This window comes from Diceros bicornis, chromosome 18 (genome assembly GCF_020826845.1).
Source record: "Diceros bicornis minor isolate mBicDic1 chromosome 18, mDicBic1.mat.cur, whole genome shotgun sequence".
In the NCBI taxonomy this organism is placed as follows: domain Eukaryota; kingdom Metazoa; phylum Chordata; class Mammalia; order Perissodactyla; family Rhinocerotidae; genus Diceros; species Diceros bicornis.
The window spans coordinates 36,940,823-36,959,203 of record NC_080757.1 but is presented as its reverse complement, the minus strand read 5'-3'; the positions used below and the strand labels follow the sequence as shown (position 1 = coordinate 36,959,203).

The 18,381-nt window shown below is 39.9% G+C and overlaps 1 protein-coding gene and 1 long non-coding RNA gene across 4 annotated transcripts in view; one reads left to right on the top strand and one right to left on the bottom strand.

Annotated features, from left to right (window-relative positions):
- The window catches only part of LOC131417374 (uncharacterized), a 33,260-nt gene extending 32,800 nt beyond the window's left edge, over positions 1 to 460 (bottom strand). Inside the window, exon 1 of the long non-coding RNA XR_009222713.1 lies at positions 228 to 460. This is a non-coding gene — a long non-coding RNA (uncharacterized LOC131417374). The remainder of the gene's footprint in view (positions 1 to 227) is intronic.
- Positions 1 to 18,381, top strand: part of B4GALNT2 (beta-1,4-N-acetyl-galactosaminyltransferase 2) — a 49,921-nt gene that overhangs the window by 449 nt on the left and 31,091 nt on the right. The window contains exon 1 of one of the 3 annotated variants that reach the window (XM_058560745.1): positions 470 to 643. The exons of the other annotated variants lie outside the window; for them this stretch is intronic. Within the exon in view, the coding sequence (XP_058416728.1) occupies positions 630 to 643 (14 nt within the window). The 5' untranslated portion in view covers positions 470 to 629. Of the gene's footprint in view, positions 1 to 469; positions 644 to 18,381 lie in introns of those variants that run through there. 3 annotated transcript variants of the gene reach the window in all.

Below are 18,381 nucleotides of genomic sequence, written 5' to 3'. Positions count from 1 at the left end.
CGCGGCCCTCTGCAGAGAGGCCCCCTTCTATCAACTCGGACCACCGACGCGGTGGAGTCTGGCCGGCTTGGGGGCTCCGCGTCCGAGGGACAGAAAATGCTCGACTCGCCGCGGGCTTCCGAGTCACCCTGCCGCGGTTCGAATCCCAGCTCCTCCAGTTACTAGCTGATCACCCCGCTTGGCCTAAGTTTCCCCGAGCTAAAAGTGAGGCTAATAACTGTACTCACCTCTTAGGCCTGTGGTGACGAATAAATGGCACAACGTAAATAAAGCGTTTAGCGCCGAGCCCGTACCAAGTATCATAAGCAGGGGCTGTGGTCATTATTGTCACCTTCTCGAGCTCTCCAGGGCGTGGGCCAGTTGGGGGTCTGTTCGCCACCAGATTCGGTCGTTCCCAAACGACCACAAAGATGCTTCGATGGACTGGCGCCAAGCTGGGCGCTCTGAAAGACCGAGCAGCTGGGCGGGGGTTGGTGGTGACGTAGGCGGGGACCGACCTAAGCTTTCGCGGCTTCCTCGGCCTGCTCTGCTCCCAGGGAATTTGCCGGGCTTGGTGCCTGGGCTGGCAGTCAGCAAGGGTGGCTGCCCGGCTCGACCAGGTCGGTCAGTCCGAGGCGGCGGGATTCAGGATGACTTGGTGCGGGTGAGTGTTCCTAGAGCAGAGAAAAGCGGGAGGTTAAATTTGGCCAGCCGGGCGCGCGGGTCGGAGAGGGCCCAGGTTCCGGCGCCGCGGACGCTGGGGGCTGGGGGCTGGGGGCTAGAGGGTTGGGGGAGGTGGGGGGGTGGCAAGTGGTCTCCAAATCAAGTCCGGCCCGTCGCCCACATAGGTGGGGGCAGCGGGAAAGGGGCGGCGCATGGGGACACTGTTGGGAGCCTCTGCTCTTTCCCGAACGCCGTTCCCCCGGGGAACACTGGTTTTCCAGTTGGAAAATTCGACGTGGAGGTTGCCTCTCGTGGCCGGGAATGTGTAGCGTGGTGGTCTCGAGCGTGGGATGCGGCCTTTGGAGTGCGGGGCTCGAGGCTTGGAACCGGAAGGCTCTGACCAGGGCTGGGGCCTTTTTCCTGTGCCCGGGACCGAGTGCCTTGTGGTTGTGGGTCCCCTGCCCGGGGGTTGTGGGCTTTGGGCAGTCGGGGGAGCTGAGGCTGCTTCCCTTCTGTAGCTTCACGAAACACCCGAACAGAACCAGGGATTTTGGAAAGTCGGTTTTCAGATCCAGACGCACAGCCTCAAGGCAGAGTGAGCGTGGGTTACGTAGCTCTGGACGCTGAAGAGCCGGTAGGGAGAAGCATAGTAATTAACCAGGGGAAGTAGACTTGGAGGTCTAATTTAGTTTTTATAAACTACGAAGAAGGATCAGAAATACATTTTGTGCATTTTTATCCTGAAACTTTATTTTCTTTGTATCTTTCAAAAGTAGAAAAATCATTGAAAACACTGACAAGGAGGGGGACAGCCAGGTGGCATAGTGGTTAAGTTCTGTTGCAGCTGCTTTGGGGGCCAGGTGTTCACAGGCCCAGATCCACCCCCACTGACTGTCATCCCACATATAAAGTAGAGGAAGACTGGCACAGATGTTGTTACTGCACAAAGGGGACGATCTGCTCCCAGCAAGACAAAAGCCAATCATCAAGAGGCAAGATGGAGGCAGAGAAAGGGCAATTCATTACAGCTTGCTAGCAAGGGGGAAGATGGCCAACTAATGTCCTAAAGAACCATCTCCCAGAACAAAAACTACCAGCCAGTTTTATAGAGGGCTGGGCTCCGGGCAGGGGAGGCATCTGGTCTTGGGGTGGGGGTGTCCATCTGATCTGGGTGGAGGCAGATACCTTGTTTTAGTTCCTGATAGTCTTTTGTTTTACTGGATATGCATCAGAGACTGGAGCAATGCCCTATACCCTGATCTTTCAGTTTTCCTTGGTGATGGCTATCAGCCTAGACTTTCTGCCCTGCAGGTTATCGCATTCCTAAGGAACTCAAGAGAATTATCACCTTATAGAAGCTGGGAGGGGCCATAAGTGATCAGATCAGATCTGACTGATCTACAGAGTTCATCAGAGGTCATTCAAAGTTATAATATGGATTCTTTTCTACAATATGGCTTCTCTTCTGTCAACCTTGTGTTGAGCGGGTATCAATCCCTCCCTTTTTTTTTGTTTATTCCTCAATCTTGAGGGAATGGGGTGACGACCGTTCTAGCTGCTTCCTGCTGGTGAGGGATGTATGCCTAACAAGGACTTGAGGAATGACCAGCTTATAATTGTAACTACCTACAAGTTCCAGAGCACTGTTCCTGGAGGGATGGATATCCTTAGGTCTCTGGGAATAGACTTGACAAGAGAATTAAGAGTCTTGAATCTGAACAGAAGGTATAACAAGACCATCACCAAATGACCTATTAGTACGTACAGCCATACCTGTTGGGAAGAAATTCTTATTTATAAAGAGATGCCGGGGTGAGAGGGAAGGCGATATCCCTATCTTGGCTTTTGGGGTATTGTAAATGTTTAAAGCAGATGGTACAAAGCCTGCCCAACAGGCCAGTCAGGACTTTTTGTAAAAAAAAATTGGGTTAGGCCAAATTGATTTTAAACCAAATGGCTGGGCCGGCCCCGTGGCTTAGTGGTTAAGTGAGTGCGCTCCACTGCTGGCGACCCGGGTTCGGATCCCGGGCTCGCACCGACGCGCTGCTTCTCTGGCCATGCTGAGGCCGCGTCCCACATACAGCAACTAGAGGGATGTGCAGCTATGACACACAACTATCTACTGGGGCTTTGGGGGGAAAAATAAATAAATAAAATCTTCAAAAAAAAAAAAATTAAACCAAATGGCTCCCTCATATACATCAATATATCCTATTGCTGTGTATTTATTTATCATTTTCTCCCTTTTTCCATAGAAAGCATTGATGATTAAAATATTGTCCCTCATGATGTATTCTGTGCAGAAATAGAAGTATAATTATGTACACCTGTAATTTATATAAGGTTATAAACTAATGTTATCACAATAAAAAAAATAAAATCAAATAAAATAAAACAGTAAATGTCCGGGGCCGGCCCTGTGGCGTAGTGGTTAAGTGCACGTGCTCCGCTGTTGGCGGCCGGGGACCGCTTGTCGGGCCATGCTGTGGCGGCGTCCCATATAAAGTGCAGGAAGATCAGCACGGATGTTAGCTCAGGGCTAGTCTTCCTCAGCAAAAAGAGGACGATTGGCATGGATGTTAGCTCAGGGCTGATCTTCCTCACAAAAAACGAAAACAAAACCAAAAAAACCCCAGTAAATGTCCCATTGTAGGAAGCTAGATGAAGGGTACACAAGAATTACTGTCCTTACTATACTATTTTTGCAACTTCTCATGAGTCCATAAATATTTCAGAATAAAATGTTTTTTAAAAAGCAACAGGGGCCGGCCTGGTGGTGTAGTAGTTAAGTTAGCACGCTCCACTTTGGTGGCCCGGGGTTCACAGGTTCGGATCCCCGGTGTGGACAGACGCACTGTTTGTCAAGCCATGCTGTGGCAGGCGCCCCACATATAAAGTAGAGGAATATGGGCATGGATGTTAAGCCCAGGGCCAGTCTTCCTCAGCAAAAAGAGGAGGATTGGCATGGATGTTAGCTCAGGGCTGGTCTTTCTCACACATACACAAAAAAGCAACAGACTTTTCACTTTAAAAAATTTATCTTAATTATAGTGCCATTTCAGGAAATTACAACTACCTCATTCTGTTGAATGAGTTACTAGTATTTTGTTGTTAGGATATATGGTAATTCATTTAACTAGTCTCCTACTGATAGGGATTTAGGTTGTTTTCTGGGTTTTTGATGTTGGGATAATGATGCAATGGACAACCTTGTACTTTCACCTCCCCTGTTAATACGGTTTGACAGGCTGAGCGCCTCACCTATTTCAATTGTTCTTTAGTATGAAGCATGTAGTTAAACTTTACAATCTCAGGTAATCATGTCCGGGAAAGTTTTGTATTAGCAGATTTGCGTTTCGGTAAGAAACATCTAGTCAGAGCAGACATAGCAAATTACTGAAAGGTTTGGGTCTACTCACCCAAAGTTGCCTCTGCTTTTTGGCTGTGGTTTCTCTTGGAGGGGGCACTTGTTCTGTGTTCCGAGAAGAGTCTTTAGGAGACCTGATGACTGAGCAGCCTTCAGCTTTGACACAAACAAATGGAACCATCTGCAAGTTCAACAAAGAGGGGAGAGGGAGCTTCCCCAAGTTGGTTGAACACACAAGTAAAGAAATAATGAACTTCTAAAATCAATTGCTTGAAACCGTGCAGTTACCAGGCCTTCTAAATTTGGCGCCTCTTCCTATTTGACAGCCAATGACAGGCTTCATCAAAATTCAATACTTCGTCCTTAGGATGAAGCAAGACTCATTTTGAATGTTAATATTTGCCAACATAACACATATCCATTTTGATAATTTATTAATATATCAAATCTAGGAGTCCCTACTGTGTGCAGGGCACTGTGACACAGGTATTGGGATACAAAGATAAATAAGGCACCCTTTGCACCCCCCCCCCGAAATACTCTGTCTAGACCAGTGGTTTTAGCCTCTTTCCCGGCTATGGACCCCTTTGAGAATCTGATGAATACTGCGGAACTAGGAAAATGCGCATATGTGCATACACCCAACACTTTACAAATGATCTTAGCTAGTGCTCCAAACTTGGGAGCCAACCATGAATCCATGGACCTAGGTTAAGATCTCTTGTTCTATTGGAAGTGCAAGATGGATGACTGGAAAAATGAGAGATCATCCAGCTGAAAGGTCCTCTAATGAAGAACGTGGCCATCCTTAGAGTATTTCTCATTTGCAAAGTGCTTTCTGTTATCAACATCCTCCTGTAGTAAGCAGACTCCTTTTCTGTCAGATGAGGTAACACGCTCAGCGAGATGACGTGACCGGCCCAAGGCCACGCAGCTATAAAATGGAGGAGCTCTGACCAAAATCCAGGTCTATGACGTGTTCTCTGTTTTGCCAAACGGAGTAGATGACTAGTATGAAATGCCATGAACAAGGTTTTTAAAAAAATCCTAGTGTCCATCATACAGAGACGAAAAGTTCTGACCTGTTATCAGGATTACCTTTGTATATGGACATTTAAATTTTTTTCAAAGTATTTCTCTCTCTCTCTCCTTCTATCATCTCTCTCTCTTTCTCACCTAGTACATATTTGTTTATACGAGTATCTCCCCCTATTAAATTATGTATTCCTTGAAGAAAGGGACTATAGTTGGTTTATTTCCATTTCTCACTGCCTAGCAGAGTGCCTGGCATGGTCAACACCCATTGTCTGTTGAGTGAATGAAAGTTCATTATACAAAGAAAGAGACTGGAGAGAGAAGTTTCTGTTAAATATCTTTTTCAGTTCATGTTCTGCCTTCAAAGATTATCTTTAGGACATGAAAAGTGTCATCAGTTCATTGACATATTACTTTTTGTTTCTCCTGCATTTTCTCCTCCCTCCTCCCCCTTTTTCTTAACTTTGTGATGTTTGATAAGTGGAACCAAGCTGAGTTGAGTCCAGTTTAAACATTCAACACCAAGCAGTCTTTAACTTCACATAGTCAAAAATTTCCCTGTTATATGCCAAAATAGAAGAAACCTTAAGCAATAATTTATTTATTTTTAAATTAGTTGCAGGGTTTGGATATTTTTTAGCTGAAAGCTTATTGGAAAAAAGAATTAGGAAAAAGCCAAACTGTGACTTAACTACCAATCCAAACCAGATGACAACTTTGGAAGCAATGTGGTTGCTAAAACAATAAATGAATGGTTTAACCCCTCTTGGTTCTTGGAAACTATACTCACCCTTACCAAGAAGGAGTGAGGGAATAAGTCTGTATGTCATTTAACTACACTGAACTCGTTGAGGGCAGGTTCTATTCCTGACCCATCTTTGTATTCTAGAAAATTGTCTGCCACATAATGAGTACATTTTTACTAAATTAGATTGGATTTTTGCAAAATTTATGCATATCTGTAATATATGTTTATATGTGTGTACATGTTGTATAAATATCCTATGTGGGTAAATATCCTAAAAGGACAAGCTATGCCCCGTATTTTCCCATATACAAACTGTAAGGAGCCCACAGTACTCATTTGTGTGTGACCACAGCTAAAGTCTGTTGTGTTACAGAATTCCATCTAGTATGTGCATACTCTGGTTAAACCCATTCTGTATAGTACCAGTTCTTTATAATCCTGTCCCTGAGACATTTTCCTTTTTGTTTTTTTTTTTTTTTTGTGAGGAAGATCAGCTCTGAGCTAACATCCATGCCATTCCTCCTCTTTTTGCTGAGGAAGACTGGCCCTGGGCTAACATCTGTGTCCATCTTCCTCCACTTTATATGGGACGCTGCCACAGCATGGCCTGACAAGCAGTGTGTCAGGGCGTGCCCGGGATCCGAACCCGGGCCGCCAGCAGCGGAGCACACGCACTTAACCGCTACGCCACGGGGCCGGTCCCCCAATGTGTTTTTAAGGAAGTGGTTGACAAAACAGAGGGCTAAGATCAGCAGGTAATTGGGAATTTATGGAAGTTGTGCAATAGTATATTTCTAAGTACTGCTTTTTAGCTGCTTCCCAGAGGTTTTGATATGTGGTATTTTCATTATCATTTAGGTCAAACTATTGTCTAATTTCCATTGTGATATCTTCTTTGACCCATGGTTATTTAGAAGTGTATTTCTGAATTTCCAAAAATGGGGATTTTCTAGTTATATTTTTGTTGTTCCCTGCTAGCTTAATTGCATGGGGGTCAGAAAATATACTCTATATTATTTAAATTCTTGGAAACTTTGGGCACTTGTTTTACGACTCAGCATTTGTTCAGTTTTTGTAAATGTTCTGTATATGTTTGAAAAGAATGTGTCTACGGGCATTACATGCAGTGTTCTATATATGTCCATTTATATCAAGTTTGCTGATTTCTTCAAATCATCTAAATACTTACTAATTTTTTGTTTGCTTGCTCTATTGGTTAGGAAGAGTAGTATGTTAAAATCTCTTACCATGATTGTGGATTTGTCTATTTCTCCTTATAATTCTTTTAGTATTTTGCTTTTTATATTTTGAGGCTATGTTATTAGAATAAAGAATTGTTATCTCTTCTTGTGAACTGAATATTTTCTAACTTTGTAGTATTCTTCTTTATCTGTGGTTTTGGCTTTTTGTCTTAAAAGTCGACTTCATTTGATATTAATACAGAGATATCAACTTTATCTTGGTTACACTTGGTATATTTATCTTTCTTTTTACTCTATATCTTTGTGTTTGAGATGTGTCTCTTGCAAACTGCATATAATTGGGCTTCTTTTTTCCATCCAGTCTGACTATCTTTGTGTTTTAATTGGAGCATTTAATCAATTTACATTTAGGTAATTATTAATATAGTTGGTTTAAATCTAACATCTCATTGAGTATTTCCATTTTTGCTACCTGATCTGTGTTCTTCTTGCTCTCTTTTCCTGCACTTTTTGATATTGATTATTTTTTTATTATTCCATTTTCTTATCTATTAGCTTGGAAGTTATTCTCTATATGTACTATTTCCATAGTAGGTACACTATAGATTATAACATATTCTTGACCTCATCAAAGTCTAAAATTACTTGGTATTTTTAATCCTCTTCCTGAATAGGGCAAAGACCTTAGAACACCGTCAGTCTGTTTACTGCCTTTCCTGACTTATGTCATTATTTGACTGTTTTTTGTTCTGTAGTTTTTTAAACTAAACAAAACAGTATCATTGTTTTATGCAGTCAGTAGTCATCTAGATTTACCCCCTTATTTGCCATTTTTATTTCTCTTCCTTCTTTCCTTAGGACCTTCCATCTGGGATAATTTGCCTTAGTAGTTACTTTAGTACAAGTATGCTGGTGACAAATTCCCTCAAATGTTGTTTGTCTGAAAAAGTCTTTATTGCACCTTCATTCTTGAATATTTTTGCTGGGATAGAAGATATTTCAATATCTCTGGCTTCCCATGTCTTCTTTTGGAAAGTTAGCTAACAATCTCTTTTGAAGGTAATCTTTTCCTCTTTGGCAACTTTTAAGATTGTCTCCTTGTCTTGAATTTGCAGCATTTTTACGATGAAGCTCTTTGGTGTGAATTTGATACTGAACCTCTTAATCTCAAGTTCATGTGCCCAATGCACACAGTAAGCCAATCACTAAGACATTAGTGCTTGGGGATGGAGAAATGTTTATTTGAATAGGCCAAAATGAGAAGGTGGGAAGATAGGTTTTCTCAAATCTGCCTTCACCAGAGAAGAAAGCAGGGGGTGTTATAGAGCTAAGGGGCTTGGCAGGAAGAGTTTGGGAGAAACAAAGGGGTAATCTTTCACTCCAGATAAGCCCTTGGGCAATCTAACTTTTGGGTGTCAACAGCAGCTGGGGGCTGTTTATTTGGCGATTGTAACTTCCTTGAAGGCGTTCTCTTTCTTCCTTAAAACAAACTCATAAATCCTTGTGACTCTTGAGTAATTCCTCAGGTTAAACAAGAAAACAGCACTTTAACAAGGTTAACTTCTTTTCATAACAACGTTGAAAAGCAATCTTACTGAATATTTACAGTAACCTCAGGCACCCGGCTTCATATTCACTTTTAAATTTTCTTCCTTGTTGCTTATCGAGCTTCTTGACAGCATGAGTTGAAGTCTTTCATTAGTTTTGAAGGTTTTCAACCATTTTTCCCTTCAAATATTACTCTGCCCCATTCTCTCTCTCCTCCAATACTCCAATACTCACTGTATCTTTACTTTATGTCTTTACTTCTTTCCAGTAATTTTAAATCTTTTGTTCCTCCATCTTTCATTTCGGCTGTTGACTTCCGACCTGTCTTCCAGTCTTGTCTAATTGTGTGTTAAATTCATCCACTGAGCTTTCAATCCTGTTATTTTATTTTTTATTTCTAAAATTTCTGTCTGGTTCTTTTTATATTTTCCAGTTCTGTGTTAAAATTCTCAATCATTAACTTGCAGTTCTTTAGCATCATAGGTTTACTTTTTTACAATATGTGTCTGATAACTCCAATATCTGAAGCCCTGTGTTTCTATTGCCTTATTTGCCTCATTTTAAAAATGTTATCTCCACATGTGTGAAGCATTGTCTTTTCAAAATAGTTTGTGGAAATAATCAAACACCTAGGCTTCCTCCAGAGGTGATTTATGTTTGGTTCTGCTAGGCACTGGGAGCGCTGGCAATGTTTCCACTTCAAGAGATGATGGGAAGGCTACCAGCCATGCCTAGGAGTGTCTGTCTAATTCTGGTTCACCCCTTCTCCTGGTGTAGCCCATTGGAGTTCCAATGCAAAGCAAGTGGAGGTCACCAGGAACCCCCACCCCCACCTCCACCCCATGGTGAATCTTGGACTCTAATATCTATTCTCCTAACCCCAAGAGACTGAGAGAAGCATGCTCAGCCTCTCAGCAGCTCCCTTAGGAATCAGCAAACACATCCAGAGGAAGTAGCCTTGTTCCGTAGCCTCCATTATCCCTTGAATCCTATCCCAGTAATTCGCTATCTTGGTAGCTGTCTGATCTTTTCAAGCAGATTTTTTTTTGGTCCAGCTTTTCTAGTCATCAGCGGGAAAGTTAAGTCTGAATCACCTAGTCCACTATTATATAAGACAGAAGTCCATTTTGCCCCTAAGGCTCTTACATGAGCTGGTAGAAGAGGGAGAAGCTCTGTAAGACTGTTTTTGAACTTTCCACCAATCACAGTAAAGGGTGGCATGTAGCCAATTCTAATTTAGTTCAAGAAAATAAAGACAGGTGATATTATTTGTACTCAGTACTGTGAAACAATTCATGGTTATTATATAATTATGTAATAATTCATAGTTATTATGTATATAATTTGAATGGGTTTCTGATACTTGCAACCAAAAATTACTGACGAAAATATTCAAAGGTAGTGTGTATATATCACCTTTGTCCACAATCTCACCAGACCTTTTTGGTCATTAACGTAACAGGCTTAAAATGCTACTTCAAAGTTATTTTTAATTTCAATATTTTTAACTTACAAGTGAAGACAAATATTTTCTTATGCGTTCGCCTACTAAATGTATTTATTCTTGGGTCAGTCATTTCTTCATATTCCGTGCCCATTTGTTAATTGGTGTCTTGATGTTTTTCTCATAAGTGAATTAAGATTAAACCTTTGCTCTCATATTTGTTAGAACAATTTCAGAAATCCGATATTACCATTTTTACTTCAGTGCTGTTTTTCACTGTGCAGACGTTAAAAAAGGTTCTGCTGCATATTTAAGTATTTCAGCCTTTCCCCTTGTAGGTCTTTCTGTCAAAGAGTTGTGGTCATAAAGGGATTAGTGTGACAGAGCACACAGAAATCATGAGATAATTTCTTAGGCAAATGGAAAATCTTGCCTAACCGGCTTTCACTGTCTGCAGAGAGGGCTTGACATCAGGACCATTCCTGCTAGGGTACAAGAGCCCTTGGGGCAGTGGGACTCCATCTTCTAACTCAGGACTCAGGCTGCCCACCCGGTTTCTGCCTGTTCCCAAAGCTCTACCTGGAATATGAGAATTGCTTGGCAGAATTAAACAGCTTCACCTGGCTTGAAGGGGCAAATTGCCATCAGTTGATACAGATGACTGGTTCATTTCCTCATTTCTCACTGACTTCATAAATTGCATCTTGGCCCTTTCTTGAATGTTTCTCAAATATGATCCAACCAGAATAGCAGACTCATAGATTTATAATTTTAACATCCCCACTTAAGCACATAAACAGTACAATTTTAATAGTGTAGAACATTTGTAGTTATCTGATAAAAATTCAGCTGTTGAACATTTTACTGGTAATTTCCTACCACACAATTTCTATTAATGACTGCATCACGAGATGCTGTCCCCAGCTGGACCCAGGGTTGGTGAACCAGAACTAAGCTGAGACAGGTCTGATCAGATGGTTGAACTTGACAAAGAGGAAGTAAAGGTCTATTTTCTGCCAGTGTTTCGATAACTTGATTAGTTTAAATATATCTACCTTTTTCTGAATACCGTTTTAGAAAATACAGATGTTATAGAAATATACAACAAAGTAGTGAAAATTCCGCATAAAATTTTTATATGTACTCAAGTATTTCTAGACTTTGGTTTGTTCCATTCACCTATTCACCTATTTCTTGAATCAGTATCATACTTTTAATAACTGTAGCTTTATAATAATTTTATTCTTTAGTGGTAGCACAGCCTAATGTACAGCCATCTGTCTTATTTATAATATTTTCTTTACTATTCTCACACGTTACTTCCAATATGTTTTAGAGTCATTTTGACGAATTAAAAAATTCTGTTGCAGTTTCATTTATGTGGTTATTGTATTGAATTTATAGATTAATATGGGGTGAAGTTACATCCCTACAATATTGAGTTATTCTAGTTACGAATAGGAATTTATCTCCATTTATTCATATTTCCTTAATGTAGTTGTAATTTTCTTAATTCTTATTTGTTCAATGACAAAATTCATACTTGATCACTGCAAAAAAAAGAGAAAGAGTGAGTATAGGAATATGTTGATATAAGAATATGTTGATTGAAAAACTCCTCACCATAATCCAATTCTTAGCATTGGCCACAATTAACAACTTGATGAGTGTCATTTCAGATATTTTTTCTATGACTATGTACTTTATTTATTTTTTATTTTTGTGAGGAAGATCAGCCCTGAGCTAACATCCATGCCAATCCTCCTCTTTTTGCTGAGGAAGACAGGCCCTGAGCTAACATCTATTGCCAATCCTCCTCCTTTTTTTCCCCTTTTTCTCCCCAAAGCCCCAGTAGATAGTTGTATGTCATAGTTGCACATCCTTCTAGTTGCTGTATGTGGGACGCCGCCTCAGCATGGCTGGACAAGTGGTGCATCAGTGTGCGCCCGGGGATCTGAACCCGGGCCACCAGTAGCGGAGCGCGCGCACTTAACTGCTAAGCCACGAGGCCGGCCCCTATGACTGTATACTTTAAATATACATGTAGTCTGGTATATAATCCAATAAAGTTTTAGTTTTTTTAAGGCTCATCCTGTGTATTCTATGTATATTCAGCTTTTTTTTTTTTTTTTGTGAGGAGATCAGCCCTGTGCTAACATCTACCAATCCTCCTCTTTTTTTGCTGAGGAAGACTGGCCCTGGGCTAACATCTGTGCCCATCTTCCTCCACTTTATATGGACGCTGCCACAGCATGGCTTGCCAAGCAGTGCGTTGGTGCGCGCCCGGGATCGGAACCAGTGAACCCCGGGCCGCAGCAGCCCAGCGGGCGCACTTAACGGCTTGCGCCACAGGCCGGCCCCCTGCTTTTTTTTTTAGAAATGCATTTCATTATTTATTTAGGTGTTTAAGCTCTCACAATAAGGTTTTACAGACTAGTCAATACTTGACAAATTATTTCTCCCAAAGAACTATAATCACACATTCCCAGATGGCATAAATATATGATTGAACGAATATCAATATATATCACTATTTTATCAATTACATAATAAAACAAATGGTCAAGTGTCCAAATATTAGGTTACACAGCTCAAAAGGCATATTATATATTAGATATCTGCTCAATTCATTACCAGAAACTGACTTCCTTTTTTTTTAAGAGAAGTTGGGAAGAAAAGGAAGAAATTCACATTTCCAACAAAAATAATATTGGTAAACAACTTCCAATAGGTTTAAAAAATTACAAGATGTTCAGAAGTTTTATGATTAAATATTATAGTTCCAAAACAAAGCATCACTACCTTTTAAAAATATTTACTAAAGGGTATATTCTACATGTTCTGCACAAGACAAAGGCAACATTTTACTAAAAATATTAATAGTCCACTCTCATTCTTTTTCAGGCCCTCCCTGTTAAGTTGCACACCAAGTGTAAACATTCAGTTAACTCTAAGGCTTTTTGTCTGAAGACGTTAAAGACGTGCTTCTGTACAATGTAGATTTTCAAAATGGAGGTTTTCTATAACAGCACAAATGAGATCTATAGAAACACAAATAATCACTGTAAGACTTGGTTAAAATCCAACAAAGATCAGTGATTGCTTAAACCGGATATATACTGATACAAATACGGGAAATGTAAACATCAAACGAGCAGGCAAATAACCACACAGGCCCTACTTTCAAAGTCTGAAATGCCTGAAGGGATAAACCACATAAGATCTAGAGGGTTTATAGTTCCTAGGATTTTAATTCCATATGATACTAAAAATATACAAGTATTGGGCTGGGTATTTTGGTACTTAGTCTCTCTAAAATTTTCATGTATTGATACGATTCTGGCGGGGGAATAGATTTAAAGAAGACATAAGGTAAGACTGCATGATCTCAAGGAAGGTCAGTTGGTACAAATGATAAGCCCATTTTAAATGCTGCACAGCAAGAATCTTTTGCGAGGTTTTCAAATAGGACCAGGAGACAGAGATCATGGGACCACTTTAACAGTCTGTCTACCATACAGGTGCCACAGATTCCTTCTTAAGTTTCTGCCTGCCTGGGTATTCTATCCTTTTGTGTTAATTTGAATCAGATCTCTTCTTTGTTGTTGGCTTATGGAAAACTGTGTAGTGTAGCATTTAAAAGTGTGGTCTGGTTTTGAATCCTGCATTTGTCACTAATCAACTGAGCAAGTTACTTTTCCTCTTTAAGCCGCAGCTAATTCATCTGCTAATTGGGTGGAGTAATGGAACCTCTCTCATTACGCTGTTGTGAGAATTAAAGGAGATAATGCACACAAAGCTCTTAGCAGAGGGTTAGAACCTTGCAAGTGGTCATTACAAGTAACTATAATTATTATTATTTTTAAAATATTTATTTTAGGGGCAGGCCCCATGGCATAGCGGGTAAGTGCTCGCGCTGCACTGCTGGCGGCCCGGGGTTCGGATCCGGATGCATGCCGACAAACCGCTTGTCAGGCCATGCTGTGGCGGCGTCCCAAATAAAGTGGAGGAAGATGGGCACAGATGTTAGCCCAGGGCCAGTCTCCCTTAGCAAAAAGAGGAGGATTGGCGGATGTTAGCTCAGGGCTGATCTTCCTCACCAAAAAATTAATTAATTAATTAATTAATTAATTATTTTATAACTAGCTACCCTACTAAAATCTTATTATATCTAATAGTTTCTCGTTTAATACATTTTAGTTTTCCAAATATGCAGTTATTTCATGTGTAAATAATATTCTCCTTTTTGTTATATATCTTTTTATTCCATAAGCTAATCTTACTGCATTGATTAGCACTTTCATGACAAAGTTAAATAATAGCAGTGGGCATTCTGATCTTATTCCTGACTATAATGGAATTTTCCAGTATTTCACCATTAAACATAACGCTGGCTTTTGGTTTGAAATGTAAATCTTTTGCCATGCTGAGAAAGCATCCACCTATTCTTATTTTACATGAGGAATTTTTATTTAATTGTTTCCAAATCCCTATGTTTTATTTTTAAAATTGTCAAACTAAAGAAAACTTGAAAGAATGTTATGGTGAATACTCAAACACCCTCGACCTAGACCCAACAATTCTTGATATTTTACTGCATTTGCCTTATCTCTAATGGCCAAACCATGTGAAAGGATGTTCCAGACATCTTAACACTTCACCCCTAACTACTTCAGCATACTTCTAAGAATAAGAACATTCTCCTATATAATCACAATATAATTGTCTCTCCTAAAAACATTAGCAATTCCCTAACATAATCTAACATTCAGCCCATGGTCAAATATCCACATTTTTGGAACAATGATCCCATCAAAGTTCACACATTGCATTTGGTTGTTAGATCTTTTTAAACTATCAAAAGCAGTCCCCATCCCCCCACTATTTTTCTTTTCATGACGTTGTCTTTTGGAAGAGTCCAGGGCAGCTGTCTTGTAGAATGTCCCACATCCTGACGTATCTGGTTGTTCTTGATGGTGTTATTCAATTTGCTTCACTATGCCCTGTTATTTTCTGTAAACTGGAAGGTAGGTCTCGAGGCTTGATTACGTCTTGGTTAAACATTTCTGGCAGTAATACTCCATAAGTGATTTGTGTGCTTCATATGGTATCATGTCAGAAGGCACACTTTGTCAGACTGTCTCACTATTAGTGATGCTAAGTTTGATCACTTGGTTAAGGTAGTGACAGCCTGATCATTTCATTGTAAAGGCACGTTTTTTTGCTTTGTAAATAGTATGTGATCTCTGTGTTGGCACCACTAAATATCCTGCTCCTCAACAACCTTTCACCCAGTAATTTCAGCATATATGCATGATCCTGGCCAGAATCATTCATTACATTGGTGGTTGCAAAATAGTGATTTTTCTAATTCTGTCATTCCTTCTACATTTATTAGTTTTCATTCTTCAGTAAACAAGAGCTTTTCTTCAATAGGCAAAAGATTTGAATTTCAATTACAGAAAAAAATTCGAAAAAATGTTTTGCAATGCAAAAATAGAAACAAAGAAAAAAGACAGAAGTTCTGGAGATCCATTGCACAACAATGTGAATAAAACACTTAACACTACTGAACTGTACACTTAGAACTGGTTTAGGTGGTAAATTTTATGTTATATGTTTATGACCACAATTAAAAATTTTTTTTAAAAGACGAGTGACAAATTGGAAAAAACAATCTTTGCTACTTAACGTGACAGACAAAGGTGAATATCTCTATACATCAAGAGCTTCTAAATATGGAGAAGAAAAACTCTGACAACCTATAGAAGAAGGGGCTGGAGCAGAGGTTCTCAAACTGTGGGCCGTAGACTCCTGAGGGGAAGGGAGTCTGCAAGGTCAAAACTCTTCTCATAGTAATATTAAGATGTTATTTGCCTTTTTTGCTATGCTGATATTTATACTGATGATGCAAAGGCAATAATGGGCAAATTAATGCAGTGGCACCAAACTGAACTAGTGGTAGTTATCTACTTCACCACCACACACTCACAGTACAAAAAAACCCAGTTCACTTCAAATATCCTTGATGAAACAGTAAAAACTTGATTTTTTTAAAATTGCAACTTTTAAGTATATCTTTTTAATGAGATGTACACATAAAACATGCTTGCTGCTTACAATGGCTGTTGTCTCAAGAAAAAGCACTTGTGCAATTTGACTTGTGAGCTGAACTAGCTGCTTTTTTAGTGGAAATCTTTTTTACTTGAAATAATGACTAATAAACTGTGGTTATTCAGACTTGTGTATTTGGTAGAAGTCTTCTCAAAAAATTGACCCAGTGATCCTGTCGCTTCAAGAAAACAGGTGGCGATATTTGTTGCCAGTGATAAAATTCAAGTTTTAAAAAATTAGAACTTTGTAAAACTTCTTTGCAGCACCATGAGCTTGACAGCCTCTAATATTTAGAGACTTTTCTGATGAGATTGGTGTTGATATTAATGAATGTGAATTATTGATATTGCATTATGAAATGCATCAACATTTGTAAGATCAGCATAACTCAGTGAACCAATATTTTTCACATGACCACTGCATGATGTTATAAAATCATGCATGGGTAAAAGATCCATTCAAAGTGCAAGACGTATCAGTGGATTTTTTTTTATTTTTTATTTTTTTTTTATAATTTTATTTATTTATTTTTCCCCCAAAGCCCCAGTAGATAGTTGTATGTCATAGCTGCACATCCTTCTAGGTGTTGTATGTGGGACGCGGCCTCAGCACGGCCGGAGAAGCGGTGCGTGGGTGCGCACCTGGGCTTCTGAACCTGGGCCGCCAGTAGCGGAGCGCGCGCACTTAACCGCTAAGCCACGGGGCCGGCCCTATCACTGGATTTTAATGTAAAAAAGTTTGAAAAATTCATTGATATGGTTTCAGATTCCACATCATGACCAACCTTTTAAGAAACTACCACTTCTTGATTTTTGGTGTAGTATCGGAGATGAATATCCACAATTATCTGAAAAAGCAATTAAAATATTTCTCCCTTTTCCAACTACATAGCTGTGTGAGACCATATTTTCTTCATCTACTTCAATAAAACAACATATCATAACAGATTGAATGCGGAAACAAATATGAAAATTTATTTGTCTTCTATTAAGCTAGATATTAAAGAGATATGCAAAAAGGTAAAATGATGCTACCCTTCTCACTATTTTTTGTTTTGAAAAACAGAGCTATTTTTCATAAAAATCTGTTATTTATGTTAACATGTAATGGGTTTATTATTTTACTTTTAAATGAATAAATAAATACTTAAATTCTCAAATTTAATTTCGAAAATGGTAAACACTGATAGGTACAAACAAAAGCTCTTTGGGATCCTCAATAATTTTTCAGATTATAAAGGGATCCTGAGACCAAAAAGACTGAGAACCACTGATTCGAGCAGTCATCAACAAATAGCTGCTAATATCCCCAAAAAAGAAAGGTGATGAGCTCTTCTGTGCCCCGCCTCCCTGATGGAAGGACACACACCATCACCTGTGAAGTAGTTTTCTCAGAAAATCAAACCTGAATCTGATTAAGCCTCTTGATCTAACTACAAATTTCTAGAACAGGGGACAAAGGAACGTGATGCCAGGGGGCTGAAACCACACAGTCCAGATGTGAGAAATCCAAACTGTATAGGATAAACAACTCGGTTCCTTCAACAAATAAGTTGCAAGAGAAAATAAAAGAGAGATGCAGGGAAATCTATATGTTAAAAGGAACTTAGGGGACAAGTCAACCAATATATAGACCTTATTTGGATCCTGCTTTGGTCCTTAAAAAAAAGACAATGGGGAAATTTAAACGCTGTGGATATTTGATGGTATTAAAGAATGATTGTTAATTTTTTAGCTGTGATAATGGGATCATGTGTGTGTGTAAGAAGCCTTATCTGTCTGTATCAGTCAAGCCGCAATCAAGGAAGCAGAACCACTATGAGTATTATAGAATGAGAAATTTATTGTAGGAATTAACACAATTGTGGGACGAGTTGGGGAGGTCAAGGTCCAAAAAGGATCAGAGAAAAGTCGCTCAGAGCCTTGGCACAGGTGAATAAGTTGAAACTGGCAAGAATCCACAAACGTCCATTTTCTGGAGGACAACCACAAAGCAAGTTGGTGGAGAAGAGTATGAAAGGTTGTTACTGCTTCGTGGCTACCACTACTGTGAGTTCACAGAGAAAGTTCTGGTAGTGAACCTGGGGTTGTTGGTCAGCAGGGTCAGTCGTTGGGAAGAAGGGCCAGACCCAGAATAGGGGAAAGAGGACCAAGTGGATGGAACTTGCCGGTACCTCAGCTGCCCTTCACTACGCTAGTGAAGGATGACCTTCAGAGCATAAAGGCTGCTGCCTCCCAAATCTGATGCAAATTTTTCTTGTAGCCTTTCTTAACCTGGCATT